Source organism: Schistocerca americana, chromosome 9, assembly GCF_021461395.2.
Source record: "Schistocerca americana isolate TAMUIC-IGC-003095 chromosome 9, iqSchAmer2.1, whole genome shotgun sequence".
In the NCBI taxonomy this organism is placed as follows: Eukaryota; Metazoa; Arthropoda; class Insecta; order Orthoptera; family Acrididae; genus Schistocerca; species Schistocerca americana.
This window is the reverse complement of record NC_060127.1, coordinates 122,956,687-122,973,386: the sequence shown is the minus strand read 5'-3', so window position 1 is coordinate 122,973,386 and position 16,700 is coordinate 122,956,687. Positions and strand designations below refer to the sequence as shown.

Here is a 16,700-nt window from a genome sequence, read left to right as displayed (position 1 = left end):
TTGGGTGGCTTGCGGAGTATAAATGTAGATGTAGATGAACCTTCGATCAGTTGTATGGTTAGAGTCGGTGGCGACCCTAATCTTCTCACGTTAACTTCACAAGCAATAAGTATTTACATTCCCAATAATAACGTAATAACCCGTAGAAACAGGATAGTTACGGTGTCTACAAAAATGCATCGACAGAAATGCTGATTAGCTCGCAAAACAGCTAAATGTCCAAGCTGTAAACTGACGTAAACCATTGTAGAAATAAACAGGTCTATGTACTTATGAAAAAATAGGAGGCCTTACTTTTGGCATTACCCTCGTATATGCATACATTCATATACAGCAAGGGTGTTTTACCCTCGCCCTTGAGCACACGACAACCATCGTCATAATCACTATCATCATCATCATCTTTATCATCTTGCTTGTTGTAGGTCTGCTGCTCTGGAATACAATAAAGGATCACACTCTACAGGAGAGGGGGACCGGTACGAGGAGCGCATGCTGGCCCTGGTCTACCTCCGCTGCCTGCGGTATGGGCTACACTTCCAGTTGTGTGCCAACAATGGCGATGCCGGGAAGTTCGATGACGTGGTGTTGGTATGGCGACCTGAGGGACAAAATGAGGTGAACACCCTGCTCGTCCAGCTCAAGCACAAGACCTCCCCGACGGCCATGACCGTACACAGTGGCGCGTGGCTGTCGGAGGCCACGAAATGCGACTTCGGGCTCAGCATGTACTGCACCTCTTACAGAGATGTTAGCCAGACACTGGATACGAACAGAGCCACATTCGCCCTGTTGACGAACGCCTGTCTGGGCGACAGTAGCCTCGACATACTTGAGCGCCAGTATGAGGGCACCTTCCCAGGTCTGGAGCTGCTAGAGGCTGGTGGCCACCTGTACAAGCTCAAACCGAACAACGAACAGGTTTGGAAGGCAGTCCATGAGGACATCAGCTTTGTGGAGAATTTCTACCTGCTGTGCCAGCAGAGCAGTTCTAATAACATTGTAGGCGACATTTGCAGGGAGCTGGAAGAATTGCTGGGCGCCGGTGACCTATGCGAAACCTTGTGTGACAGCTTGTGCAAGAGCATCAGGGACTGGATGAACAACCAGAGCGCGTGTTTGACGAGTGCTTGGAGCACATGGCAGGCACTCGTGGACGAATACGTCAGGAAGGAAGTGACCGAGTGCGGAGCAGTGACCACCAGACTCGAGTACTGCAATGTGGAAAACGTACGGAGCTACGTGGAGTCGTGTAACCCAGCGTGGTTGAGGCCTCCAGAAAGGCAAATGGCGGCTCTCTCTGCTACGAAGATTCACCAGGCACTGGCTAATGAAACGCACATCATGGTGGCTGTGGACCGATTCAGAGTGCTGCGACACCGGATTCTCCGCTGTTGGGGACCGTACTGCCGATGGCTGGTAAGTTTCAGAGTGATGGAAGCTAGTAAGAAATTGTTATTTTAACTTGAGATTTGATGCAATCAAAGAAAATATTTTATTTTGCTAACCAGTCAGCCACTATTGGTCATCATCAAAAAGATTGAAAATAGTGTGAGATGGTAATCAACTAATACTTTATCAGATGAAATACATATACAGGGTGTTACAAAAAGGTACGGCCAGACTTTCAGGAAACAGTCCTCACACACAAATAAAGGAAAGATGTTATGTGGACATGTGTCCCGAACCGCTTCATTTCCATGTTAGAGCTCATTTTAGTTTCGTCAGTATGTACTGTACTTTCTCGATTCACCGCCAGTTGGCCCAATTGAAGGAAGGTAATGTTGACTTTGGTGCTTGTGTTCACATGCGACTCATTGCTCTACAGTACTAGCATCAAGCACATCAGTACGTAGCATCAACAGGTTAGTGTGCATTAAGAACGTGGTTTTGCAGTCAGTGCAATGTTTACAAATGCGGAGTTGGCAGATGCCCATTTGATATATGGATTAGCACGGGGCAATAGCCGTGGCGCGGTACGTTTGTATCGAGACAGATTTCCAGAACGAAGGTGTCCCGACAGGAAGACGTTCGAAGCAATTGATCGGCGTCTTAGGGAGCACGGAACATTCCAGCCTATGACTCGCGACTGGGGAAGACCTAGAACGACGAGGACACTTGCAATGGACGAGGCAATTCTTCGTGCAGTTGACGATAACCCTAATGTCAGTGTCAGAGAAGTTGCTGTTGTACAAGGTAACGTTGACCACGTCACTGTATGGAGAGTGCTACGGGAGAACCAGTTGTTCCCGTACCATGTACAGCGTGTGCAGGCACTATCAGCAGCTGATTGGCCTCCACGGGTACACTTCTGTGAATGGTTCATCCAACAATGTGTCATTCCTCAATTCAGTGCAAATGTTCTCTTTACGGATGAGGCTTCATTCCAACGTGATCAAATTGTAAATTTTCACACTCAACATGTGTGGGCTGACGAGAATCCGCACTCAAATGTGCAATCACGTCATCAACACAGATTTTCTGTGAAAGTTTGGGCAGGCATTGTTGGTGATGTCTTGATTGGGCTCCATGATCTTCCACCTACGCTCAATGGAGCACGTTATCATGAGTTCATACGGGATACTCTACTTGTGCTGCTAGAACACGTGCCCTTACAAGTACGACACAACATGTGGTTCATGCACGATGGAGCTCCTGCACATTTCAGTCGAAGTGTTCGTACGCTTCTCAACAACAGATTCGGTAACCGATGGATAGGTAGAGGCGTACCAATTCCATGGCCTCCACGCTCTCCTGACCTCAACCCTCTTGACTTTCATTTATGGGGGCATTTGAAAGCTCTTGTCTACGCAACCCCGGTACCAAATGTAGAGACTCTCCGTGCTCGTATTGTGGACGGCTGTGATACAATACGCCATTCTCCAGGGCTGCATCAGCGCATCAGGGATTCCATGCGACGGAGGGTGGATGCATGTATCCTCTTTAACGGAGGACATTTTGAACATTTCCTGTAACAAAGTGTTTGAAGTCACGCTGGTACGTTCTGTTGCTGTGTGTTTCTATTCCATGATTAATGTGATTTGAAGAGAAGTAATAAAATGAGCTCTAACATGGAAAGTAAGAGTTTCCGGACACATGTCCACATAACATACACTCCTGGAAATTGAAATAAGAACACCGTCAATTCATTGTCCCAGGAAGGGGAAACTTTATTGACACATTCCTGGGGTCAGATACATCACATGATCACACTGACAGAACCACAGGCACATAGACACAGGCAACAGAGCATGCACAATGTCGGCACTAGTACAGTGTATATCCACCTTTCGCAGCAATGCAGGCTGCTATTCTCCCATGGAGACAATCGTAGAGATGCTGGATGTAGTCCTGTGGAACGGCTTGCCATGCCATTTCCACCTGGCGCCTCAGTTGGACCAGCGTTCGTGCTGGACGTGCAGACCGCGTGAGACGACGCTTCATCCAGTCCCAAACATGCTCAATGGGGGACAGATCCGGAGATCTTGCTGGTCAGGGTAGTTGACTTACACCTTCTAGAGCACGTTGGGTGGCACGGGATACATGTGGACGTGCATTGTCCTGTTGGAACAGCAAGTTCCCTTGCCGGTCTAGGAATGGTAGAACGATGGGTTCGATGACGGTTTGGATGTACCGTGCACTATTCAGTGTCCCCTCGACGATCACCAGTGGTGTACGGCCAGTGTAGGAGATCGCTCCCCACGCCATGATGCCGGGTGTTGGCCCTGTGCGCCTCGGTCGTATGCAGTCCTGATTGTGGCGCTCACCTGCATACGACGATCATTGGCACCAAGGCAGAAGCGACTCTCATCGCTGAAGACGACACGTCTCCATTCGTCCCTCCATTCACGCCTGTCGCGACACCACTGGAGGCGGGCTGCACGATGTTGGGGCGTGAGCGGAAGACGGCCTAACGGTGTGCGGGACCGTAGCCCAGCTTCATGGAGACGGTTGCGAATGGTCCTCGCCGATACCCCAGGAGCAACAGTGTCCCTAATTTGCTGGGAAGTGGCGGTGCGGTCCCCTACGGCACTGCGTAGGATCCTACGGTCTTGGCGTGCATCCGTGCGTCGCTGCGGTCCGGTCCCAGGTCGACGGGCACGTGCACCTTCCGCCGACCACTGGCGACAACATCGATGTACTGTGGAGACCTCACGCCCCACGTGTTGAGCAATTCGGCGGTACGTCCACCCGGCCTCCCGCATGCCCACTATACGCCCTCGCTCAAAGTCCGTCAACTGCACATACGGTTCACGTCCACACTGTCGCGGCATGCTACCAGTGTTAAAGACAGCGATGGAGCTCCGTATGCCACGGCAAACTGGCTGACACTGACGGCGGCGGTGCACAAATGCTGCGCAGCTAGCGCCATTCGACGGCCAACACCGCGGTTCCTGGTGTGTCCGCTGTGCCGTGCGTGTGATCATTGCTTGTACAGCCCTCTCGCAGTGTCCGGAGCAAGTATGGTGGGTCTGACACACCGGTGTCTTTGTGTTCTTTTTTCCATTTCCAGGAGTGTATTTTCTATCTTTGTGAGTGTGGAATGTTTCCTGAAAGTTTGGCCGTACCTTTTTGTAACACCCTGTATACAGGATGTATCACCTAAAATTTGCACCACAAATATTGCGGAACTGGAAAGTGCTATTGATGTGTGGCTTTCACAGAATGTATTGCTAGTCAGGGGCTTGTACTGTTAGCCAGTAAACCGGTTTTAATGTTACTTAGAAAGTACATTTTTTGTGCGAACATATACGTTTTGAATGGAACAGTGCCTATTGACATTAACAAACAAAAAGTAGTCTAAATCAGAATGTCAGTGGTGTTTGTTGCAGGATTTTAGTGAGAATCTTTTATGAGATATCGTATTTTGCGAAGTCCCTATACCAACAGTTGTACGATACCTATGGTAGCACACACTAAACGACACAAGTGTGTACACTAGTTATGTGGATTATGACCAGTATTGAGACAATTGACCATCAAAGGTTGTGTTCAAAACGACAATATCAGTGGCAATACTGCTTCCAGCCTGGTATGAAAAAACGTCTGCACACATGCTAGCATTTCAGCAGACTTGTAGTAATACATCATTGCATATCATCGGGTGTAGTTGCTATGTCCTTGTAGACTACATCTTTCAGCTTTCCCCACAGAATAAAGTCTACAGGCGTCAAATCCATGGAATGGGCCAGCCAAGGTGCAGGTCCTCTGCATCCAATCCAACAGTTTGGAAAAAGCTTAGATGGCTGACCATCCGGTTTGCCATGCACTGTTGGCAAACGGGGTGCACTCAGCCCTGGTAAGGCAAACTGAGGTGCTACTTGATAGAAAAGTAGTGGCTTCAGTCTTGGAAACTGACATACAGCCAGGAGAGCGGTGTGCTGACCACATGACGTAGGATGCCACCTAATGGTGTTGCGAGCGCGTGACTTGGTAACAGGGGATCATCCTAGCAAAGATATGGGCTGTAAATGGAGAAATCCATCAAGATAAGTTGCTTTGACCACAAGCCCCTCCATATCCGCATCCAGTGACGCCTGTAGGCTGAGCATGACTTATGAGTGTGTATGTGTGTCTCTCTCCCTCTATATACCAAAAAACGTTTTGCATCACCCCAGTTCCCAGAACTCCTGAAGATAGACGTTGACTCTGGATATTTTATCACAGACACAGTTCCTATGACTGTTCAGAGATATCACTAAACCGGCCCAAAGATGTAAACAACCATGCATCAGCAGCACCTATTAGACGGAGGGGGTTCGACAGCCAATCAGTTCCAACCATTCCACCAGGACGGAGGTACATGGCTCGTGTTGACTGTAGTTCAACCATGCCTAGACGGTCATTACCGCGATTCTATCGCGTCCGTGTTGTTACTTTGTGCCAGGAAGGGCTCTCAACAAGGGAAGTGTCCATGCATCTCGCAGTGCACCAAAGCGATTTTGCTCGGACATGGAGTAGATACAGAGAGACAGGAACTGTTAATTACATTCGTAGTTCAAGCCACCCAAGGGCTACTACTGCAGTGGATGACCGCTACTTGCGCCTTATGGCTCGGAGGAACCCTGACAGCAACGCCATCATGTTGAATAATGCTTGTCGTGCAGCAACAGGACGCCGTGTTACGACTTAAACTGTGCGCAATACGCTGCATGATGCGCAACTTCACTCCCGATGTCCATGGCGTGGTCCATCTTTGCGGTATAGATGGGCCCAACAACATGCAGAATGGACCGCTCAGTATTGGCATCAAGTTCTCTTCACTGATGACTGTCGCAGATGCCTTCAACCAGACAATCGTTGGAGACGAGTTTGGAGGCAACACGGTCAGGCTGAACGCCTTAGATACACTGCCCAGCGAGTGCAGCAAGGTGGACGTTCCCTGCTGTTTCGGGGTCGCATTATGTGGTGCCGACGTACGCCGCTGGTAGTCATGGAAGGTGCCATATCGGCTGTACGATACGCGAATGACATCCTCTGACCGATATTGCGACCATATCGGCAGCATATTGGGGAGGCATTCGTCTTCATGGGCAACAATTCGCGCCCCCATCGTGCGCACATCTTGTGAATGACTTCCTTCCGGATAGCGACATCGCTTAACTAGAGTGGCCACCATGTTCTCCAGACATGAACCCTTTCGAACATGCCTGGGAAAGATTGAAAAGGGCTGTTTATGGGTGACGTGACCCACCAACCACTCTGAGGGATCTACGCCGAATCGCCGATGAGGAGTGGGACAATCTGGACCAAAAGTGCTTTGATGAACTTGTGGATAGTACGCCACAACGAATACAGGCGTGCATCAATGCAAGAGGGCGTGCTATTGGGTATTAGAGGTACTGGTGTGTACAACAATCTGGACCACCACCTCTGAAGGTCTCGCTGTATGGTGGTACAACATTCAATGTGTGGTTTTCATGAACAATAAAAAGCGCTCTCGCGTCCGTCGGCCGTCGTAATTTAATATATATATTATTATTGTTATTATTATTTTTTGATTGTTGCCGACTTACGTGGTGGGACTTAATAAAAATGATATTTAAGTTGAACAATGTAATAAACCTTTCATATTAATTTCCTCGGCTAGTCAGTTCACTTTAAAGCAAGAAATCTTTAGTTATTAATTAAAATTGCGGCCCACACACGCGCGAGAGTATTTTTCTTACCTCCTTCAACCATTGTATTGTAGTCGGAGTCCTGGCTCTGGCTCTCGGCTATGGTACTGAAAATAAGAATCTTAAAGCTAAGTATTTCTGCAACTTCGTGCGGCTGTGGAGAAAAATTAATATTATGCTAATAGCGGGCGAGTTTTCCGCTTCCGCTAATTTTTCATAAGTTAAATTCGCCACGTAATGGCGTCGTTGGCTGCATCGGCCGCTGCATTGTTGAGCTGTAATTTACTTGAATGCAGGTTAATTCAAGGAAGGCGGACATGAAATCGGGATCACCTCTTACAAATTAAAAGTGCACAATAATATTAAATCGGTATATTATATGCTTAACTCATACAAATATGCTTACATTTGTCAGCACACGCAAGATGTCCCTCTAGACACATTCAAGAGAAAGGAAGAAGTGAAGTCGACTAAAAAATTAACAAAAGAGCGTATCTTGTCGTCTCTTTAGATCATTCTGTCATAAATTATTTCTTTGCAATCTAAACCTACACAGAGAAATTATTATTTTACGGCTACATGATAAAAAATTTGGCACTGGGGACGCTATATTGGCCCCCGAAATGTTTATGTCATAAAAAATGTTCGTGTTTTTTGACATAAAGATTTCCACTTTCATGTCCACAGTGTCCACACGCAGATTTTTCTTTCACAGTTTACATATGTCACATCGTATGTTGTAATTGCTGAGGTGCGTTGCACACAAAGTGTAATACAGATGAAGTTATCTACATAACAATATAATATACAATTGGTTACGTATACAGTCATGTACAAAAGGACATACACTCCTGGAAATTGAAATAAGAACACCGTCAATTCATTGTCCCAGGAAGGGGAAACTTTATTGACACATTCCTGGGGTCAGATACATCACATGATCACACTGACAGAACCACAGGTACATAGACACAGGCAACAGAGCATGCACAATGTCGGCACTAGTACAGTGTATATCCACCTTTCGCAGCAATGCAGGCTGCTATTCTCCCATGGAGACGATCGTAGAGATGCTGGATGTAGTCCTGTGGAACGGCTTGCCATGCCATTTCCACCTGGCGCCTCAGTTGGACTAGCGTTCGTGCTGGACGTGCAGACCGCGTGAGACGACGCTTCATCCAGTCCCAAACATGCTCAATGGGGGACAGATCCGGAGATCTTGCTGGTCAGGGTAGTTGACCTACACCTTCTAGAGCACGTTGGGTGGCACGGGATACATGCGGACGTGCATTGTCCTGTTGGAACAGCATGTTCCCTTGCCGGTCTAGGAATGGTAGAACAATGGGTTCGATGACGGTTTGGATGTACCGTGCACTATTCAGTGTCCCCTCGACGATCACCAGTGGTGTACGGCCAGTGTAGGAGATCTGTAGCACTGAATTCCTTAATGAAAATTACTACAGTCTTAAATTACTGAAGGTCTCCAAAGGCCAGCTCATCTGGAAATAAACACGAGAAAGCTGAAAATTAGGCAATAAACACCTAACGACTATCTGACTACGTGGCCATGAATTTTCTGCTACAAAATTTTCTTTCCCGTTGTGTCACCTCTTCTTCTTACAGGCCTCTTTTACTACAGTGATCAATTACATTGTTCCAGTTTTAGCTTTGTTGGGAGTTTTGCAGAACTCCACAGCTTCCCCAGATATTTTTGGATTTATTCAGTGCATCTGTTTAAAATGAACGTTTCAGCTCCATAAAACAATAGTATTTGATTATCATATTACAGCCTCTTAGCTTTGTCCATTTTCTGATGCATCTTTTATCGTAAATATCTTGCTGTTTCAGTTTTTGCGGTACTGAATTTCATAAACAATATTTTATATGCTAGTGTCTTAAATGATTTCGCCAAAAAATAGGGAAGCTCTCTCTTTTTTTGGATGCCAAACACTAACGTTTCCTTTTATGACGAGGTACGAATTCTTTCCCTTTCTTTTGTTTCTTTAAGAATATGTACTCTCTGTGATCTGTTGGAATGTTCCAAATCAGAATAATAGGTTATTATGCAAGAGCTAATCTGACTACCATGGTAATGGCTCTTCTTAACTTGAATCTTTGTTACATTTTAACCTTTGATTTGTTCAAGTTTTCGAAAAGTTTTGAGAGGGACAGACGGAAATTAATGGATACACTCCACCATCTTGTCACATTACTGTATGCTGAAAATTTTCCCTGAACCTTACGTTAGATTTTGCACAATCTAGTGTTTGTCTAATACGTGCACTGACTTTGAGGTCTAGGCCTAACTCCTTTAGATTTTTGAAGGGGCTGTTACGGTCCACTGAGTCATAAGCTTATTTAAAGTCTACGAAGGTGAAAACTTATCCCCTAGGATACATTTTTTATTTCTGAGTAATAGATTCGAAACGAACATATTCTGGCAAGTATGCCTTTGACCTCCAACTGCTTCATATTTACCGAAATTGTTTTAGCATTACAGTTGTCTATGGCCCACTAAGCAGAACTGTTTTCTAGTTTACTTTTATTAAATACTATACAGTGAAGCGATCATTGTAGTTAGCACTGAAACATTGTAAGATATTTTTGTGTCGTTTATTGAGTCACAAAATATGACTTCCTTGAACATTTAAATCACTTTTACAAGATACTGATTTTATGGAGTGTTATAAGAGCACTAGTGCTAGAAACATACAGTATTACTAAAATAGGTGTTGAATGGAATATTTCTACAATAAACTGTTTCGCCTAACACAGACTATTTCAGTGCTCTTGTCCCCCACAAAATCTACACTGTGTGATCAAAAGTATCCGGACACCTGACTAAAAATGACTTACAAGTTCGTGGCGGCCTCCATCGGTAATGCTGGAATTCAGTTTGGTGTTGGCCCACGCTTAACCTTGATGACAGCTTCCACTCTCGTAGGCATACGTTCAACCAGGTGCTCGAAGGTTTTTTGGGGAATGGCAGCCCATTCTTCACGGAGTACTGCACTGAGGAGAGGTATCGATGTCGGTCAGTGAGGCCTGACACGAAGTCGCCGTTCCGAAACGTTCCAAAGGTGTTCTATAGTATTCAGGTCAGGACTCTGTTCAGGCTAGTCCATTACGGGGATGTTATTGTCGTGTAACCACTCCGCCACAGGCCGTGCGTTATAAACAGGTGCTCGATCGTGTTGAAGGATGCAATCGCCATCGCCGAATTGCTCTTCAACAGTGGGAAGCAAGAAGATGCTTAAAACATCAATGTAGGCCTGTGCTGTGATAGTGCCATGCAAAACAACAAGGGGTACAAGCCCCCTCCATGGAAAACACGACCACACCATAACATCACCGCCTCCGAATTTTACTGTTGGCACTACACACGCTGGCAGATGACGTTCACCGGGCATTCGCCATACCCACACCCTGCCATCGGATCGCCACATTGTGCATCGTGATTCGTCTCTCCACACAACGTTTTTCCACTTTTCATTAGTCCAATGTTTTACGCTCCATACACCAAGCGAGGCGTCGCTTGGCATTTACCGGTGTGATGTGTGGTATAAGAGCAGCCGCTCGACCATGAAATACAAGTTTCCTCACCTCCCGCCTAACTGTCATAGTATTTGCAGTGGATCATGATGCAGTTTGGAACTCCTGTGTGATGGTCTGTATAGATATCTGCCTATTACACATTACAACCCTCTTGAATTCTTGGCGGCCTCTGTCAGTCAACAGACGAGGTGGGCTATACACGTTTGTGCTGTACGTGTCCCTTCACGTCTCCTGTGGTGTGCGTACTGTAAGGCCTTCACTACACACACCATCAGATTATTTGACTTGTCGCTCTAACAAAGTAGGCGAGTGTCAGCAGTATGTCTCGTGGTCTTATCGGTGCGTGTTTATCTTCTGCCGTTAGGTCAGACGATAGAAATGCCACTTGCACGCTTAGAGTAGCAGATTGACGGTGACCAACTTTAAACAGAACTTGATTAATTTTCACACACATTTATTAAAATAATAACAAGCATAAAAATTACTTAACTTGGTTCTGGATGCTATTTACAATTGACAATCTGAAGTTCCTTTGGTATTGGTATGTTAATTTTATTCTCACATATATCTCTGATACTTGACAAAAGTGTCTATACATTTATCTTCATGGCTATGTACAGGAATATGGTAATCTTATTAGGCGCAGACTGAAACTTGACTATAGACTGGTACAGACTAATGCAGACTGGTACAGACTGGGGCAGACAAATGCAGACTGACTAATTAGAGGTCTGTACACTCGTTATAATATCTCATGCATTCATGTATCACTGCGCGAGTGTGGTCTGCGAGGGGAAAAGGTTCTACGTTAGCAGCAATCTCATTGGCTGCGTTACATATTAGTACGCGGATTGGTGGAAGCAGAATTTGGTCTGTCTCTATGGCAGCGCCATCATGTAGTGCGGAGACGGACGAGCGTTGCGCCTGCGCTGTTGTGCTTAGCGGGGCGCACTCTAGTGGGAAAGTTGTATACACACTGACTATGTGGAACTATGTACACAACATCTCCACTTCAGTATGACATCGCAGACAGTGGACCTAGGGATGTTAAGGAGTGTTGATATCTCGCTTACAGACGTATGACACAAGTGAAAATCACCTGACCACGTTCAAAGTTCGTGAGTTCCGCGGAGCGCCCCATTCGGCTCTCTGACGATGTCTAATGCCTACTTAGGACTCAGATATGGAGTACCTGGCAGCAGGTGGCAGCCCAATGCACCTGACATGAAAAACCTATGTTTTTGTCCGTATACTTTTGACCACATAGTGTATTAGTTCACTGGGAGTAATGGTGGTTCTTAGTGCCAATAGATCTTATCAAGTTTAATTACTACGAATTGAAAATGGAATCATACAGAGATAGAACAAAAATGTGTTAATTGATTCTTCTGAAGAGAAACAAGGCATTTAAAGCTGTTTTATGTTGTGAATAAGTAGTGTAAATTTCAATATGCGAAAATTATGAAATAATTAAGCAAGCTGTATTTAAAAAAAAATGATTTTTGAATATACTTGTGTCTAACTGATCTATTTCAACTATCTTCAGGTGATTGTAGATGATGAGACTGAAGATAGCTCTGCGATTCTGGATGAGCTTACGAACGAGATGCAAAGTGAACACCGAAGTCATCGCCGCTTCGTCGTTGTGTCGTGGAGGGGCAGCCACTGCTTCAGCGACACTTGCCGCACAGCCGACATCAGCGGCGACAGCTGGAACGACTTCCTGAACATTAGTGTCGCGTTAAACGGGGACCGCTACGGATGCCGCCTGCAGGACCTGGTGGCGGACGTCGACGCCCTCCAGTCACTGCTGGACGGTGAGCCGGCACTCTTGCTGGCTCTAGCACAGCTGTCACAGCCTCTGAGGATGGGCCGGGAGCTGGAAACTCTGCCCGCGCACTACGTGCCCAGGAAGCTCGTGGACCAGCGGGTGTTGACGGGCGAGTTTTTCTCCACTCTGGTTAAGATTCGACAGCGAGAGAAAGAGCACGTCAAAGGTACCGGCAGCAACACAATAATTGTGGAGGGGAAGCCCGGAGTGGGCAAGTCAAAGATGCTGTCACATGTGGCGGAAAAAATAAAAGAGAAGGTCCCTTCTTGCTGGCTATTGAGAGTTAATCTATTTAAGTTTTACGCAGTTTTAGATCACAGTAGGAATGGTGTGAGTGCTGCAGAAGACATCTTGAGGTGGACAGTTTTTAACGAGGGCGTTCTAGGTGAACTGGAGTACACACTGCTTAGACACTGCCTGCTGCAGTCCACGCAAGTCGTTTGTCTCGTGGACGGCTTCGACGAGGTGTGCCCCGACTATGTCGACAAGTGTCTCGAGGTGCTCCCTCTGCTGTCTCCACGCAAGGGAAAGCTCCTGGTGACGACGAGGCCAGAACCGGTGAAGCTCTTACAGGCTCGGATGGGAGTGTCGCCACACACGCTGGAGCCTTTCAGTGAATCGGAGCTAGAATATTTCTTCACGAGCCATTCCTCGAAGGGAAACATCCCAGCCATCAGTGGTCTCAACAAGAACTTGAGGAATCTTCTGAGGATCCCTCTGTTTGCTGAAATGTTTGTAAATCTGTCGCAGGAAATTGATGAGACGTATGACATTGTGACTCTGTACGAAGCTTTCTTCCAAAATAAATTCAGAAGGCTGTACGAGGAAAAATGGGGTGACAACTTTTCCGCTCCCGGGAAGAGGAGAGAGGTCGAGAAGGCGCAGCAGAAGCACGAAGAACAGCTGATGCTCCTCGCGGCGTCGGTTCTGTTGCACAGCGCAGACGTACCGGCAATGTCACCGTCCGATAGGGGAGACTTCGTGAAAGCCGGAATCGTGTACGAGTTCTCCTACAGGAAACCAGAGTTCCTGCACAGGACGTTCGCCGAACACTTCCTCGCCAAGTGGTGCTTCCTCGGATACGGAGATCGGAGCCGTGCAGTGGCGTACCGTAAGGCCTACCTCAACGGGAGACTGGATTTCTTTCGAGAGTCCTTCGACCGCAGGGCAGTGAGGGGCCGGCCACTGCTGGAGGCGGTGCTGGAGGCCCTGTCGGGTGGCGACGAGGGTGAGATGAGGGCACTGCTGGCCGGGGGCTTTGATTGGAGGCAGACAGACGCGTGTGGGCGCAACGCGCTGCACCTGGCGGTGGCCCGCGGGTCGCTCCCTCTGCTGCAGCGACTCTGCAGACGCGCGGGGGAGGGCACACTGTCTGCAGAGGACGGCCTGCTCGGGTGGACGCCGGTGAGGTACGCCTGGGAGCGCAAATGCTGGTCTGCTGTGGAAGTGCTGCTGATGGCGGGAAGTGAATTCAGCCACCTGGGGGTCGTGAAGGCAGGGCAGCACGACCCCGTACAACTGCAGGCCGCATTCGAGCAGGGCGGATGCCGGGCCCTGTACCAGCACATCCTGGAGGTGAAACGTCGCGTACAGAATGACACCTACATCTGTATGATGCGAGAAGAATTAGAGGTAAATTAAGATGTACCGTGCATTACATGTAACTAATCCAGTACTGCTGGCTGGTAACCTTATTTGGAATCTTGGCCTTTGCAGACGAATACTGTTACCGACTCAGGTACGAATGACTCGCGCCCCACCCTTGCAGCTTTACTTCCGACAGTACTCTCCCCTACTTTCCAAACTCCACTCAGGTTTGGAAGCATACCAGGGATCGGTACTCTCGGAAGAAAGTATGTTCCCAAAAAATGGCTTACCCCATGTGGTGTGCGTACTGTAAGACCTTCGGTACACACACCATCAGATTATTTGACTTGTTGCTCTAACGAAGTAGGCGAGTGTCAGCAATATGTCTCATGGTCTTACCATGGCGTTAGGTCAGACGATAGAAATGCCACTTGCACGCTTAGAGTAGCAGATTGACGGTGACCAACTGTAAACAGAACTTGATTAATTTTCGCACATATTTATTAAAATAATAAAAAGCACAGAAATTACTTAACTTGATTCTGTATGCTGTTTACAATTGACAATCTGAAGTTCCTTTGGTCTTTGTACGTTAATCTTATTCTCACATATCTCTGATACTTGACAAAGTGTCTATACATTTGTCTTCATGGCTACGTACAGGAATATCATAATCTTATTAGGCGCAGACTGAAACTTGACTACAGACTAATGCAGACTGACTAATCGGAGGTCTATACACGCGTTATAATACCTCGAGCGTTCAGGTATCACTGCGCGAGTGTAATCCGCAAGGAGAAAAGGTTCTACGTTAGCAGCAATCTGATTGGCTGCGTTACATATTAATACGTGGATCGGCGGAAGCAGAATTTAGTCTGTCTCTAAGACAGCGCCATCTTGTGGTGCAGAGACGGATGAGTGCTGCGCCTGCGCCGTTGTGCTTAGCGGGGCGCGCTCTACTGGGAAAGTTGTGTACGTGCTGACTATGCGGAACTATGTACACAACACCCCAGCTGAGGAGATTGTTTCCAACGTGAATTTTCACTATGCAGCGAAGTGTGTTCTGCCTTCGTTTCTTCCAGGAGCACTAGTTCCTAAAGTTGTGCAGAATGTCTTCTCTGAAGCTGAGAACGTAGGAGAGACGAAGTGTAGTTGTGAGAGTGGTTTGGAAGTCGTGCCTCGGTAGCTCAGTACATAAGAGTATTTGTCTGCAAAAGGCAAAGCTTGCAGCCTTGAGGCCCGGTCTGGCTCGCAGTTTTCATTTGCCAAGAAAGGTGCATACTCCACAATGGAACGAAATTATGAGGGACAATTAAATGAAAAGCAGGCTCCCTCCACAATGGGACCGTGCAATGGTCACATTCAAAAGTAATCACCACATGTATTAAGACAATTACCCCATTTGGAGACAAGATGATGAATTTCAGTTTCATAGAATGTGATCAGTGAATGACAGATTTACAACACTTCCCACTCTTGTACTTCCTCGTCTGGCTGAAACAGACATCCACACGTCTTTCTTCAAGTCACCAAAGACTTGAAAATCGCACAGTGAAAAATCCAGGCTGTACGGAGGATGTTGGAGTGTTTCCTAATCAGATCATTGAAATGTAGTCTTTGTCCGATTGGCAGTATGGGGATGGGCGCTATCGTGCAACAGGATGAATCCCTCTGACAGCATTCCTGAACGTTTTGACTTTATGGCGCACTGGTTCTCTGCAAGTGTCTTCAGAGCATTGGAGATCAATTGTGATACCACACGCGAGGAACCTGATGCGTAGAGGGGCCCTGCGGTTGAAAGAGCAGGTCATCATGACCTTAGCGGAACTTCTGCAAACAGCTTTGGATTTGTTTGGTGCGGTAGATGTGGAATGTTTCCACTATCGTCATTGCTGTTTGCATTTGGCTTGTTGGAATGCTCAAAATGGTTCAAATGGCTCTGAGCACTATGGGACTTGACATCTGAGGTCATCAGTCCCCTAAAACTTAGAACTACTTAAACCTAACTAACCTAAGGACATCACACACATCCATGCCCGAGGCAGGATTCGAACCTGCGCGGTTCCAGACTGAAGCGCCTAGAACCGCTCGGCCACAACGGTCGGCTGTTGGAATGCTGTTGCATAAAATCGTCCCGTTGCACTGTAATGCCTACCCTCGACGCTGCCAATCGGACGAAGGCTACGCTCCAGCGATTTGGTTGGGATCCCTCTGCACAGCCTGGATATTTCACCATGTGATTTTCACAACTTTGGTGACCTGAAGAAAGACGTGCATGTACGTCGGTTTCAATTGTGTAAGGGTTCTGGAAGTGTACGAGTGGGTGTGGTTGTGGAAACGCGAGTAGCCAAACGCATTCTACGAAACAGGAATTGATCGTTTTGTTTCCCAGTGGGATAAATGTCTTGACGCATGTGGTGATTACTTTTGAATGGAACCATACCATGTCCCATTGCGGCAGGTGTCCGGTTTTCATTGACTACTCCTCATAATAAACATAACTAATATTCTCTCAACACTTGCATGTGTGAATGTTACTAGACCTTTACAATTAGCAATGATGCAAGTAATTTTCTGCGCCAATAATAGTGCAGTTTATATCTACGCTG

At 47.0% G+C, this 16,700-nt stretch overlaps 1 protein-coding gene across 1 annotated transcript in view; it reads left to right on the top strand.

Annotated features, from left to right (window-relative positions):
* The window catches only part of LOC124550977, a 70,396-nt gene that overhangs the window by 28,332 nt on the left and 25,364 nt on the right, over window positions 1-16,700 (top strand). The window contains exons 3-4 of the mRNA XM_047125797.1: window positions 426-1,419; window positions 12,220-14,136. Coding sequence (XP_046981753.1) covers window positions 426-1,419; window positions 12,220-14,136 — 2,911 coding nt within the window. The remainder of the gene's footprint in view (window positions 1-425; window positions 1,420-12,219; window positions 14,137-16,700) is intronic.